At 36.2% G+C, this 14,394-nt stretch overlaps 1 protein-coding gene across 1 annotated transcript in view; it reads right to left on the bottom strand.

Annotated features, from left to right (window-relative positions):
- Positions 1-13,444, bottom strand: part of LOC306857431 (protein TANC2-like) — a gene marked incomplete at both ends in the record, with an annotated part of 75,134 nt that extends 61,690 nt beyond the window's left edge. The window contains one exon of the mRNA XM_079397373.1: positions 13,333-13,444. Coding sequence (XP_079253499.1) covers positions 13,333-13,444 — 112 coding nt within the window. The remainder of the gene's footprint in view (positions 1-13,332) is intronic.
- Positions 13,445-14,394: the final 950 nt, after the last annotated feature.

Genomic DNA, 14,394 nt, shown 5'->3' with positions numbered 1-14,394 from the left:
AGTAGGACTGAAGTACATCTTTATATGTCAGTTCATAATTACTTCTTTCGACTTTAAAATATGGTTAAAGTGTATGAATAGCATTTATGGAAAACTAAAATATACTTCAATGTCATTTATATTGAAACTTGAATGTCATGAAGTTGCAATTTAGTACATTTAAATATATTAACTTTTAAACATAATATCTAAATATACGCAAAAGTTGAAATGATAAACAAGTATTTTACGTCTGCTTTAGTATGTTATTCAGCACATTCAAATAAGTGTGATGCAATAAAGCACGGCGAAAGATTATTAAAACATAATCATTTAAAATGTAGCCTACTTCAAATAAAACTTTAATCTGACATTTTTACAAGTGCATTTTTTTAAAGTGTACTTAAGTGTGTAAAGAAACGTATATGAAAGTGACTCTTTATTTCTCAAAAATCTACTTTTAAGATCTGAAGTACACTACAAGTTCACTTCTCTTTCACAAAGGGAAATTAGCAAACATTTAAGCATCTTAATTAGTGTCCCTGCAGCACAAAAGCAGTCATGAGTAACACAGGTATATCTGTAGCAATAGCCAACAATACATTGTATGGATCAAAATTATACATTTCTCTTTTATGCCAAAAATCATTAGGATATTAAGATCATGTTCCATGAAGATATTTTGATCAGTAATCTGCATTGCTAAGAACTTCATTTGAACAACTTTAAAGGTGATTTTCTCAATATTTAGATTTTTTTGCTCCCTCAGATTCCAGATTTCCAAGTGCTCCAGGGTCACATATTGGTTTTCTGTAATGATAGTGTCAGATGCAATGGGACTTCAGCAATACTGGAAGTGCATTCTACGAGAGCTTCAGATGCACAAGAGCGGCTGAACATGAAACCGTCTGCAGAGATATGTGAAGCATTCACACAGAACGCATACTGACAGATGCCTCAACAACAGCAGGAGGCTGCGGATACAGTCCTTATGAGGACACTCTTCCTCACCGGATGTGTTCAAATACCACGGGAGACACAAAACCACTGAAGGTGCGTGTCAGCTCGCTGTGTTTCCGTGTATGAATGCTGTTTTTAGCTAGTGTGCATGAATGCTATCATGATGCTGAGCTCTGAACGCTGATATGCAAGACATGAAATACTGAATGCGTTCACTGATGCTGAACATCAATCAAACACAAGCATTACAGTAACCAGACGCCCCAATCTGATCAGAGCTTTTGCCTTGTTTTCTGGTAAACAAGATTTATTTCTCATGGGCTATTATACATGTTCAGAAAACATTTCTTGGATTCAAGCTTATTTTTAATTCATTCGCAAATAGTTATGCTTGTTTCAAAGCATAAATTAAATAACATTTACTGACGTTTTTGCCTCAAACAAGAAAAAAATCTATTGAGATAAAGTTGATTCATAATTTGATATTTTTAACATTTTTATTAGACAATAAGATAATGAGAGTCCAACAGCTGATAAAAACATCACAATAATCCACACCACTCCAGTCCATCAGTTATCATCTGGAGAAGAGAAAAGCTGAGACAGCATTAAGATATTATTAACTAAAATACGAGTCCATAATCCATAATAACTCTTCCTCCAGTGAAAAGGTGTTATGGTCTGAATCAGGAGAGAAATCTGCACAGATCAAGCAGCGTTTACAAGACAAAACAGCTCTAAACTAATATGTGGCTGGATTTTGATGTGAGAGACAACAGCAGATGCACTTTTTCACTGGAGGAAGAGTTATTATGAATTATGGTATTTGAGTTAAAAACGTCTTAATGCTGGATTTGTTTCAGCTTTTGTCTTCTCCAGATGTTAACTGATGGACTGGAGTGGTGTGGATTGTTGTGGTGTTTTTATCAGCTGTTATCAGGACTCTCATTCTGACGGCACCCATTCACTATACTTAATTATGCATGTTTACTTTCTCTATTTTTAGATTTATATTACCTTTTCCATCACCTACCATTCATTTAAAGCTCATCTTAAAAAATATTTTAATTTAATGACACTGTTAAATGTACTAGTGTTTCTCACACTAAACATCAAACTTTTTGCATTTAAAACATAGTTTGTTTGTTTGTTTGTTCAATTTGGGACAGTACTATACAATTTTGGTAACACTTTAGTTTAGGGAGCACTTCTCACTATTAACGATTTGCTTATTAGCATGCCTATTACTAGTATATTAGCTGTTTATTAGTACTTATGAAGCATATATTAATGCCTTATTCTGCATGAGCATATCAGATCCCTTAATAAGCAGCAAATTAGGAGTTTATTGATGCAAGAGTCATAGCTAATAGTTAGTTAATAGGTAGAACTGAACCCCAAACTAAAATGTGAGCACAAATTTAATATCACACTTTCCTATCTGCCATTGTAAATTCTAAGTAATTATCATCTTGTTATCAGTCAGAATGGTAAAGTCAGTGCATATAGAACTGGATGATTAACACAGTAAAACTGTCCAAACAGCACTGTATGATGGCATTTGTTGTTGTTACACTAAACACATTTTACTTTACAAGCTTTGCGAGTTAATAAATGTCATGTCGCATTACAAAACTTTGATTCCTAAAATAAGCTCCATTTCCTTATGCAAGATAAAGCGTATTATACTTCTGATCACTGTGAACTCTGACAAGCTGTAGCACGGTGCATAAATTCATGAATCTAATGCTCTTCAAAGTCCGGATCACTGTCATGAGAAACAATTATGTGTGTTTTGTGTGCTTCAGGTTAATGTAAGACACAAAAACACACACTTGAGAGGAGAACACACACTCAACAAAGCAAATCCTGGACGGGTTTCAGCAGAGCGTGTCTAATACTTCCTTCAGATACAACATCTGCTGGCTGTTCAAGTTCACATGAGGTCAGCTGCAATGAAGACGTGTCTCAAAACACTCACACCACCAGTGCGCTTTGTTCCTGTGTGTGTGTGTGTGTGTGTGTGTGTGTGTGTGTGTGTGCAATGAGTGCATATGCTGGAGAAATAGATGTTTGTGATGATTCAATGAGAGTTTTACATTCCTGTCAGTCCTCAACACACAAACTCCCAGAACACAGATGCTTTTCAAACAACACAAACCGAGTCATTCATGTGCATTTCTGTCAATCACGCAACCTGAAGTGAAATATGCAGCATTTGAATATAGTCAGAGCTGAGAGAACATTAATCATGCATTTATATGTATTTAAAATCATGCATTGGTTTGTAATTGCATCACAGCTTTGTACTAGTGCAATTATCAGAAAAGGATCTGAAACAAAGAGACTGAGCTGATTTAAATCAGTCATCACATCAATATTTAGAAAATAATCTACACACTACATACAAAAATGGTGACGTACAAATTTAGATTTTCTTCTTTGGTGATTCTGCTTGTTAACATCAGGTGTCTTCAATAATGGTCAATCATCACTCAATTAATCACCTAATTATCTCATTAACTTTAACACTGCGTCAGTGTTTATATGAGTCCCGTGAGTCTACGCTCAGAGTTAAATTAACACTGGGGATTTTGCTGTGTACAGTTTACAGCGTGTCAGAAAATACAGCTGTGATTTCAGTTCTGATTGAAAGAATATATTTAAGCACAAATTCATTCCAAATTTTTTTTCTTGAAAATGCTGAAAAAGTGAGCGTGCAAGTTATTTGAGGCAATGCAAGTTATATAAAAAATATATTATATACATATAATGAAAGTGGCAATATAAAAATTACAGTAAAGACATTAATAATGTTACAAAAGACTTCTGTTTATAATAAATGCTGTTCTTTTGAACTTTCTATTCATCTGTGAATCCTGGAAAATAAAAAGCATCACAGTTTCCACAAAAATATTGAGCAGCACAACAGTTTTCAACATTGCTAATAATCAGAAATGTTTGTTGAGCAGTAAATCAGTATATTATTATGATTTCTGAAGATCATGTGACACTGAAGACTGCAGTAATGATGCTGAAAATACAGCTGCAGATCACAGAAATACATTACAGTTTAACACATATTCACATAGAAAACAGCTGTTTAAGATTGTAATAATACTTCACTATTTTACTGATTTTACTGCATTTTTAAACAAATAAATGCAGCTTTAGTGAGCAGAAGAGACTCACATTTTACTGACTTTGACAGAATTTTAAGAATGTATGCAAAAAGTGTTCAACCTCTTTTTTATGCATCTCATTAAACAGCATTATGTCTGAAGTATATATCAACCATCTGACACAGCACTGGAAGTCTAATATTGGCTTTAAACATCATGTTCAGAATAAATCTGAAACATGAAGTGGATGATGGCATGAGGTCTGAATAAACTACAAGGTTCCACCTGTCAAATTTCCCAGCATTACCCTCTTGTTTCTCAAGAAAGCTTTGGAAGTGCAGCAAAAGCATGTTATGAAGGACACACTCAGCTTCTCCGCTGTGTTAATGAGCAAACCAAAACACAGCTAATAACGTCAGCCACACAAATCACAGCACTGATCGCTCCTCAGCGGCGACTGAACACCGGGAATTTGGCGAGCTAATCAAAATGACATCTTTCAGCGCGTGTGTTGATTGTGAATAGAGCAGAGGACAGGAAGGATATTAAAAAGATGTGTTGGTATTTAATGCGTGAGCTGCGTCCAGGCCTGCGTCTCTGAATCACCCGCTGATGCTCAACAGCACAAGCAGAGGCTGTGTCGATATGCAGAAATTATATTTAGTGGCTTTATCAGATCATTGCATTAGCATGGTGTAGGATTTCTCTTCATTCATTTCATATTTACACCATAGTTTTGCTGGGAAAATGAAAACTAAGAAATGCACTCAGATCCTGGTTCAGGTTTGATCTGGTTCACTGTCCCATAAAAAATACATAAAGTTCCAAAAATACAAATTAGGCAACATCATGAATATCAGAATCATTTAAAGCATTCTTATTTGTTCAGAGGTGTTTAATATAAATGTAAATGTAATATCAAAGTAGAAATTGTGTTTGAGCTGGTAAATTTATTTCAATACATTTAATTATTGAAGATTAATTTATCAAAGATTTACATTAATAATTAAAAAAGTAATAATAATAATGTTTATATTATATATAAAAACAATGACTGATGGTTGAAATGAAAATATTAATAATAATAATAATAATAATGTAACTTTATGTATTATATGTGTTAATTTATTAACAATTACTGATAAAAAAATAGAACAATAATAATCCAGATTTGTTTAAATATATTGCTCAGCTAGAGGATAACACAACTGTATGTATGGCTCTTACACCTTCATTTATTTTATTCAATGTTATTTAAGTTACAAGAACAAGCTTTTGTATAATAAAGGACAATTACAAACATTCAGGACACTCTACACACCTCTATTTCTATATATCTTATATATCTTATATACAGCACCTAAAGCAGTAAGCAGCCCTGACAGGCTTCAGAAGAATATAACAAGAAGAATATACTTACTTACTTACTTACTTTACTTTTGTCATTTAGCAGACGCTTTTGTCCAAAGCGACTTACAAATAAGAAAAAGTAACTAAAACTAAAAAGTTACAACTCTATAAATACTATCTACCCACATATTTAAGAAAATAAAGAAATTAAATAAAATTAACACATGCATATAACAACAACATTTCAATAATAAACATATCAATGAAAAAATTAAATAAAAAGCTACTACTATCCCTTGCCGGTGTCCCTGCCCGGTGGAGTCGCACGGTAGAGTCGATGGTCTTTACACTCTTTACTTTTTTACTTTTGTCATTTAGCAGACGCTTTTGTCCAAAGCGACTTACAAATAAGAAAAGCACTGAAACACACACACACACACACACACACACACACACACACGTTTGTTTTTGTGAATTGTGGGGAATTTCCATATACTTCTATTAATTTTATACTGACCAAACAATATTTTCTATCCCCTAACCCTAAACCTACCCCTTACAGAAAACCTGTTTGCATTCGTACACTTTCACATAAACATAATTTACTATTTTTAATCATTTTTTCCCCTCGTGGAGACCACAGGCCGGCCCCCACAATGTCAAAACTTTCAGATTTTACTATCCTTGTAGCATAACAATGTACAATGTAGCATAAACAAGTACACACACAAACACACACACACAGACACACACAGATACATCACATGAATGTGCGGCCCAGATCACCATGGTAACGGGGGGAGGAGGACAGGTGCTCCAGCAGGTCCTTGTGCACATTCTCCAGATAAACACTGAAACATCCATTTACATCTGAGCCTCCATCCCGCTCTGATACAGCCACAAAATGCACAAATCTTTCACATATGAAACATATTTCTATTCTGTCACTGAGAAAAAGCATACAAACAAAACTGAAGCAACTGAGTGGCTTCAGAATGAGTCATTTAGAGTCTGATGTCAGTTTTTTAGGTCTAGTTTCAACTTTTTTATTTGAATATTTTAGATTTTATATAGATCTTTCATGCAGTGTGTAACACAGCTCTAAGTGAATGAACACATCCTGCTAGTTGCAGAGACAATATTTCAATATTTTCAGTCAGTTTACCTTGATGTACTAAAATAAATAAAAATAAATCTAAAATAAAAATGAATAAAAACGTCAAAAACTTTAAAAAACGCACACACAAATAAAAAAACACAACAAAATCACTACAATTTTAGCTAAAATTGAAAAGAAAAAAGCAACATAAAAATACAAGTAATAATAAAATTTTAATTAAAATGAATTGATAATATTAATATAAATTCCATCTGAGTTATGCTAAATGAACACTAATCTCATGTATATTGAAAAGTGCTCCCTGTTGAGTGTTTATAAGGTTTAACTCCTTCAGTGAGACATGTATCGTAACTATTTTGAATCTCCTGTTAAATATTGTTCAATATTTCAGTGATCTTGAAGCCTGTTCACTTATGGCTGATTGACTAATTGAGCAGGAGATGAAATATAGATGAGAGCGAGGGGAGATCCTGAGTGAAGAGCTCTCCAGCACCAGCAGCACGCTTCACACGCTTGTGTCAAAACCAGCACAAAAACTGCAGCCAAGACTGTTTTCTTTAAGTTTCATTCAAAATCCACTAAAACACACCGCTCAACAAAATAAATGAACCCAATTATTCCTCAAAAATTCAAATAAAAGTCAACTTATTTCAACTGGTATCACTTGCATTACTTGTAGACTATTTTTAAGTTCCATTAAAAGCCACTAAAAAGCTCATGCAGCAAATAATGATAATAATAATAATAATAATAAAATTACACAAACAAACAAATCTATAAAAAGTAACTTAGTACCTGTTATCCCTTGTCTTTCAGATGTCTATATTTCAAGGCAAAAACTATTTTCAAATAATAATACTAAAAAGATAAAAATGAATAAATAAACACCACTTTTCGACTATTTTACATTCCATTCGAAGCACACTGAAGGTGTCGCTTTTGGAGCGGTTTCCCCGGTAACGCTGAACACAAAGCAGCACTGCTTCACAAACACTGCTTTATCGGGCGTTGCAGGCGAGATGAGATGAAAATGAGACTAATCGGCCAATCACCGCAGATTAGCGTCACGCAAAGGAGGGGCTTGGAAAAATGTATCGTTGAACGAATTGTTTGGGAGTCGTTGAGCAAGTAAGGTAAAAATAAATGCATATTATAAGACAATGAAAGTATTTTTTGACCTTGCATGCATGTCAACCTGTTGTTGGGGACTCCCAAAACTATGGCGTTATTTTACTGCCAAATGTCGAGAGCGCATTTTTGTAGCACGAAAGTAGATTAATATAATGTGCGAGCGCGAATCTCCCCGCTCGCACGTGGATTTCCTTTGCTCTCGCACAAAACCTGACACGTGCTCTCGGATATATGCTGCTCTCGCGCAGAGAGAGTGCGCGCACTTAAAACGTGTCTCTCCTGTCGCTCAAGTGTGCACTCAAACTTTGTACTGTGCACTCGCACATCTCTGTGCTCTTGCGCTAGATATTCTTTTCACACCTGGATTAAACGTCAAAAGTTATCAACCAATCAGATTTTTCTACGACTGACCCGATGAAAATACTAGGCCTACATGAAGAGGGAACTGATCCTGGAATTTCTCTACAATTTAATAATATTTAGTCATATCAAATGTATATTAGAAATGGCTAGGAATCGGGTGCATGGATGATTTATAAAAAATAAAAAACCTAGTTTGTCTAAACATTTGGTCAAACCCCTCTGAGCGATTTATCTAAACAAACAAACAAAAAAAAAAGTATATGATTCTTAAAGTTCATGTGGCCATGCATGTATTGTGTACTTGGGTTGAAATAAATAAATATATATATTAATCTACTTTCGACATTTGGCAGTAAAATAACGCCATACAAAACCAAAATATGAACCTTTCATTACCCATAATTGGAGCACTTTAATTTCCAGACTGCCGCTGTATGCACAGAAACCAGTGTACAGTAATAAAACAGTGTCACATTCATCCGGTCATTTCAGTTTGAAAGTGTTGTGAAATATGCAAGAAGCATTGTAATATTTTGCACAAATGTCACCAATCGCACAGTTTTTTCTCACAATTATGAAAAATAAAGTGAGATTTGCGAGATATAAACCATTTTTTTTCTCAATTGCAAGATCATATCTTGCAATTCTGACTTTATAACTCACAATTGCGAGTTTATATCTCACAATTCTGAGAAAAAAAAAGTTATGAGATGTAAACCCAGTTGCAAGAAAAAAAAGTCAGAATTGTGAGATGATAAAAATTATCTTTTAAATTTTTTTTATTCAGATGCGGAAACTTCTATGAGGTAGCTAAACATTGAATGTTTAAAAACTATTTTGTGATAGAAATGTTAATCAATCACAATAATATCCAGTGCTGTATTAAAAAAAAGGTATTCAGCTTCAAATGTAACGGTTTTGAATTGAAACAGCATTTATACTGTAATTTACATGATTCATGTAATGCATTTCGTAATTGAATGAAACCAATATGCGTTTTTAGCATATATGGCATATGATTAAGAGTGGTTGCATGCATATTTTAAAATAAAAATATAATTTGCAAATAATTGCAAATGTTTAAATGCATTACTTTTAACTCAGAATCATTGGAAAATTGTGTGCAAGGTGACAAAAAGATATTACAATGCTTCCTGCATATTTCATGACACTTTCAAATTGAAACATGAACCTGTTTACTAAGATGTTTGCTGTACGTACAGTGGCAATTTGGAAATTAAATATCTCTATCACATTTGATAAGAACATGAGCCACTGTGCTAAACCCTAGTGGTAGTGTCAAGTGAGATAAAAACACATTTGCTGAAGCAACCATGCCATTTTAGCTTGTTTCTAGAGTCTTCAAGCTCTTCTATTGTGACTTGTGTTTCACAGGACTTGCACTCGAGCTCTTTGTATCGCAGGTTCAATGCTGTACCGGGTGCGCTACTGAGCAAGTTTACTACATCAGAAAAGACAAACATATGGAGCTGCTTATGAGATGCAAACATAAAAAAAATCACGCACTAAGTGATTTGAGGTCATAACATAGTACTGTGCCAGGAACTGCTCGAAAAGTTGTTGGTGTTTTACTGAGACTAGTGTTTATTAGAGCTGGAAATTGCAGTGAATAGTATGTTTTTGGAATTTTGCATGCACGTTTTTCCTATGTTGATTATTTTACAATAAATTAAAGTTATTGTACTGTTTTCCCTTTTCTTTATTCCCTCTTTAAATCCTTCTTTAATTCCTTTAAATAAAAGGACATTTGTGACCATTACAACATCAAACAATTGGACTTTATTGAGAGCTGTGTAAATTGACTGCACATTTTCAAATATTTCCGCGAGTTTTGAGTATGCGTAAGATAGTGCTTATTTAAATTCAATTATGTGTACATTGCATATGTTATCATTAAATTTCATCAGCCACCATGCTCTCCAGATATCCGTACTGGCATCGGCATCAGTCAAATCCATTTACAGTATACAGAACTACATTTATGATCTATCTGCATACGAAGGGAATCTATGTAAGCGCACACATATGCTGGCCAGTGGAAGGCATGAGTGCTAGCTGTGGGGAAAGATCCAACACACTGTTAATCCCACGGCTCTGTTTTGTAAGCAAATCATTATCGAGACTATTAATGGCACACTGCAGAATTCTCCCTTCCTCCCTCTCTCTCTCTCTCTCTCTCTCTCTCTCTCTCTGTCCTTCACTTGCTCCCACTCAGTCTCTCTTTTCAGTCCATTTCTCCCACCTTCTCCATCTCCATTTCTCTCTGTCTGTTTTCGGGGAACCTTTTTAATGCTCGGCTTCATTTTTCCTCCCTCTTTCTCTGTTCCAAACCCTTGTGAGCTGCCTACGGAGGCATTTTAAGGCATCGCTGATGCGCTCCCGACGTGAAAGCTGATCTTAATGATTTTGACTCACAAGAGATCTTGTTTTAGCCAAATTGTAATGAATGTATTCTTCACAAGGAAGCCAATCCCATAATGCACTGCAATGAGCTCTGTGAAAATTGCTATAAAATTAGTATAAACCTATAATTCATTCAATATTAAAGTGGATAAACACTATTGAAATCAATTGAGTCTCTCATGCTGAGCTCTACCTGTGCTGTGTGTGGAGTTTCTGTCTATGTAGAGTGATCCAAATTAGCCAATATTACTTATTCAGAACACGTTATGTGATTTGGAACCATCTACATGCACTACACTGTCTATGTAGAGCGTTCCAAATCAAGAACGTGTAATTTAAAACACTCTATATGATTTGTAATATTCTACATGCACTATGCTGTCTATAGTGTGTTCCAAATCAAGAACTTATAATTCAGAACACTCTATATGACTTGGAACCAGTTACATACACCATGCAGAGCATTCGAAACCTTCTCAATCACTATGCAGTCTATGTAGAGTGTTCCAAATCAGTAACATATTATTTTGAACACTCTATGTGATTTGAAACACTATACTTTCTATTTGCTGTTTGTGAAGAGCGTTCCACATCAAGCACTTATAATTTAGAGCACTCTACATACACTATGCTCTCTATGTAGACAGAGCATTCCAACCCAATAACTTGTAATTCAGAACACTCTATATGACTTGGAACATTCTACATGCACTATGCGCTCTATGTAGAGTGTTCCAAATCAGGCACTAATAATTTTGAACATTCTACATTATTCAGAAAATTGTACATGGCATGCCCTACACTATAGTGTGTTCCAAAACAAGCAATTATAATTTAGAACACTGTACATGATTTGGAACAATAATTTCTATTCACTGATCGTGAAGAGTGTTCCACATCAAGCACTTTTATAATCATTTAGAGCACTCTACATAGACAGTGTGGGTCATGTATAGTGCTCCAAATCAAGAACATATCATTTAGAATGATTTGAAACATTCTATATGCACTATGTTTTCTATGTAAATCATTCCAAATGAATCGCCTGACTGTTAGGATGCTGTCTTAGAAGGAAGCTGTCTATGTAGGCAGTGAGACAGCTCAGTAGGGTTTGGAAAAGAGCTTCTGTGTTTCTTTTAGAAAAAAACTCTGAGCTAAACGTGACTGAAAACATTGGACGCTAGCCTCCTACTGACTGTGTTAACACATTGCCTGGGCTAGTTCAGCTAAACGACAGCAATGCTGAACATTACAGACCCAGAGATATTCGTAAGGTAAAAGAGGGGGCAGAGAAGGAGAGGAGACGTTTCGAAATGAATCACTGGGAACATAAGAAATCTGAACATTTAGTACTACATTAGTTATGCCACACAGAACAAAATGTGATGCTGTGAAACAGTCAACATCAAAACTAATATTCATCAGAGTCTCAATATACCTGGAAAAAAACCTTTCTATTCAACCATTCACTCTTAAATTCTCCATTTAAACATAAGACATGCTTAAAATACTATAACAAAGAGTCATAAAGAAATATGCATTGCTTGAAACTACAAAAAAGCCCATGCTAGACCAACAGATTCTCCTAAATATTGTCCCAACCAGTCAAACACAATTGTCTTAATAAAACAAACTGAACAGCATTACTGAAATGTTAAAGGATTAGTTCACTTTTAAAAAAACTTTTGCTGATAATTTACTCACCCCCATGTCATCCAAGATGTCCATGTCTTTCTTTCTTCAGTCGAAAAGAAATTAAGGTTTTTGATGAAAACATTTCTCCATAAAATGGACTTCATTGGGACCCAAACGGTTGAAGGTCCAAATGACAGTTTCAGTGCAGCTTCAAAGGGCTTTAAACGATACCAGACGATGAATAAGGGTCTTATCTAGCGAAACGATTGGTCATTTCAAAAATAAATAAAAAAGTTTTATAAGCACAAACGCTCGCCTTGCTCTGTTCTGTGATGCACGTTCATGACGTTACGTAATATGCAATGACGTTGAAAAGGTGAGAATTAGTCCCTGTACTAAAGTGTTACCAAATATTGGTTGCATATGGATGATAATGGAAATTCAGAAGGGTTGGGGGGGGGGGGGGGGGGGGGTTCGAGCAGCTTGAACCTTCTGTGAAACATCTCCTTTTGTGTTCTATAGTTTGATTCTCACTTCAAGTGTTTAAAATGACACGAGGGTGAATAGACGATGATACATTTGGCTCACCATCACTTTAAAACACTTTAAAGAAACCAGCACATAAGTTTACTTCAAAGGGCCCAAAGGTGTCTTTCTCGATCACCACACTGAGCCCTGAGGTCACACCCTGTTTGATCCTGATAAAACTACAAGCATTACACAGAAACTCTGCCATGACCTTGGAAACTGATAGTATAGCAATAACCATCCAAATGTAGCACAGGTGACTCTGTAAACATGCAACAATTGCGTTTGAAGCTTCAACATGCACCAGATTGCACCGAATGTTCGTTAATCATCAGCAACAGAGCAGCCTCTTGAGACTTTACAACCACATGCAAACCCAAGCTGCCTGGGTGCGATTCAGCTAACAAATCACGTAGCGGCCCTCGAAATGGTGGACGCCAAGGGGTCAAAGACTGAAACTGAAGAAAGCTGAGAACATTGCAGCACACTCCACCTCCCACATGTCCTCAGCATAAACACTCACTCAAACCAGCCTCGTCTAGACAACATCGCATCCTTCAGATTAAAACCATCCAACACGCAGATAAATCAACATACCATACTACCGCGGCACCCATCCATTTCTTCAGCGTCTCAGGAAGAGAGCGATTAAGTGCGTGTAGGAGGAGAGAGAGTGAGGTTAGGTAAGGAGATGTGTGGAGGGTGGGGTTCGGCGCTCACCATGCTCAACCCAAACCCCGCATTGGGCTGGCAGGTGGGTGTAGATCTGTCCTCCCTTTCCGTCCACGGACACACACAGCCCCTGCGATCCTCTCACCGACGGCCAGCTCATCCACGCGCGTCCACAACCACTCTCTCCGATGGAACAGCAAGGGTGGGATCGGGAAGGCGGCTCAGGGGAAGCACGTTAGGGAAGAAGCATTCCTTGGGTTTGGGTGGATGGGTAAACCTTAAAGCGGAGTCGCTTTCCAGAGGAAGCCTAGCAGCTCGTCTTCCTTCCACGCGGAGAATCCAGAGAGAGACAGCGAGAGATTGAGAGAGAGAGAGAGAGAGAGAGAGTCTACAGCTACAGTCCATGAATGGTGCAGTGCTGCTGTTGTCATGGTAACCACTGGGGAGGAGGCTGGTGAAGTGGTGAGGGGGAGTGAGAGAGAGAGAGAGAGACAGAGAGAGAGAGATGCTCTGCAGAGGGACACTGGAGCGCTGGAACGACAGACTGGAGAAACTGGAGGCTCTGGGTCTGCTGTGACCTCATGTTACCCTTGAAAATGCCATCTAGTCCATTCATCACATTATCAGTCTATGTTCATCTCACAGTTGCCCCTGCTTCTTGTTTTATAATCCATTCATTCATATGAATATGGGGTGATAAAAACATTAATGTGCTGTTTGTGCTCATTTAAACTGTTAATGAGATAGCATCAAAGTGTGTGTGTGTGTGTGTGTGTACTTGTTTATGCTACATTGTGACAAATGTCTCTACAAGGATAGTAAAACCTGAAAAAATGGGGGAAAAAATGATTAAAAATAGTAAATGATGTTTATGTGAAAGTGTAAGAATGCAAACAGGTTTTCTGTAAGGGGTAGGTTTAGGGTTAGGGGATAGAAAATATAGTTTGGTCAGTATTAAAGTAATAGAAGTCTATGGAAAGTCCCCACAATTCACAGAAACAAATACATGTGTGCACTGTAAAACCTGATAAGTTAAGAATACTCAAAACATTTAAGGAAACTTATTGCCTCAAAACATTCGAGTAAACGACCCCATTTTTTTTTTAAGTT

This window comes from Barbus barbus (genome assembly GCF_936440315.1).
Source record: "Barbus barbus genome assembly, chromosome: 38".
Taxonomy (NCBI): Eukaryota; Metazoa; Chordata; class Actinopteri; order Cypriniformes; family Cyprinidae; genus Barbus; species Barbus barbus.
Note: the sequence above shows the minus strand (reverse complement) of the source record. Positions and strands in the feature narration are given on the sequence as shown.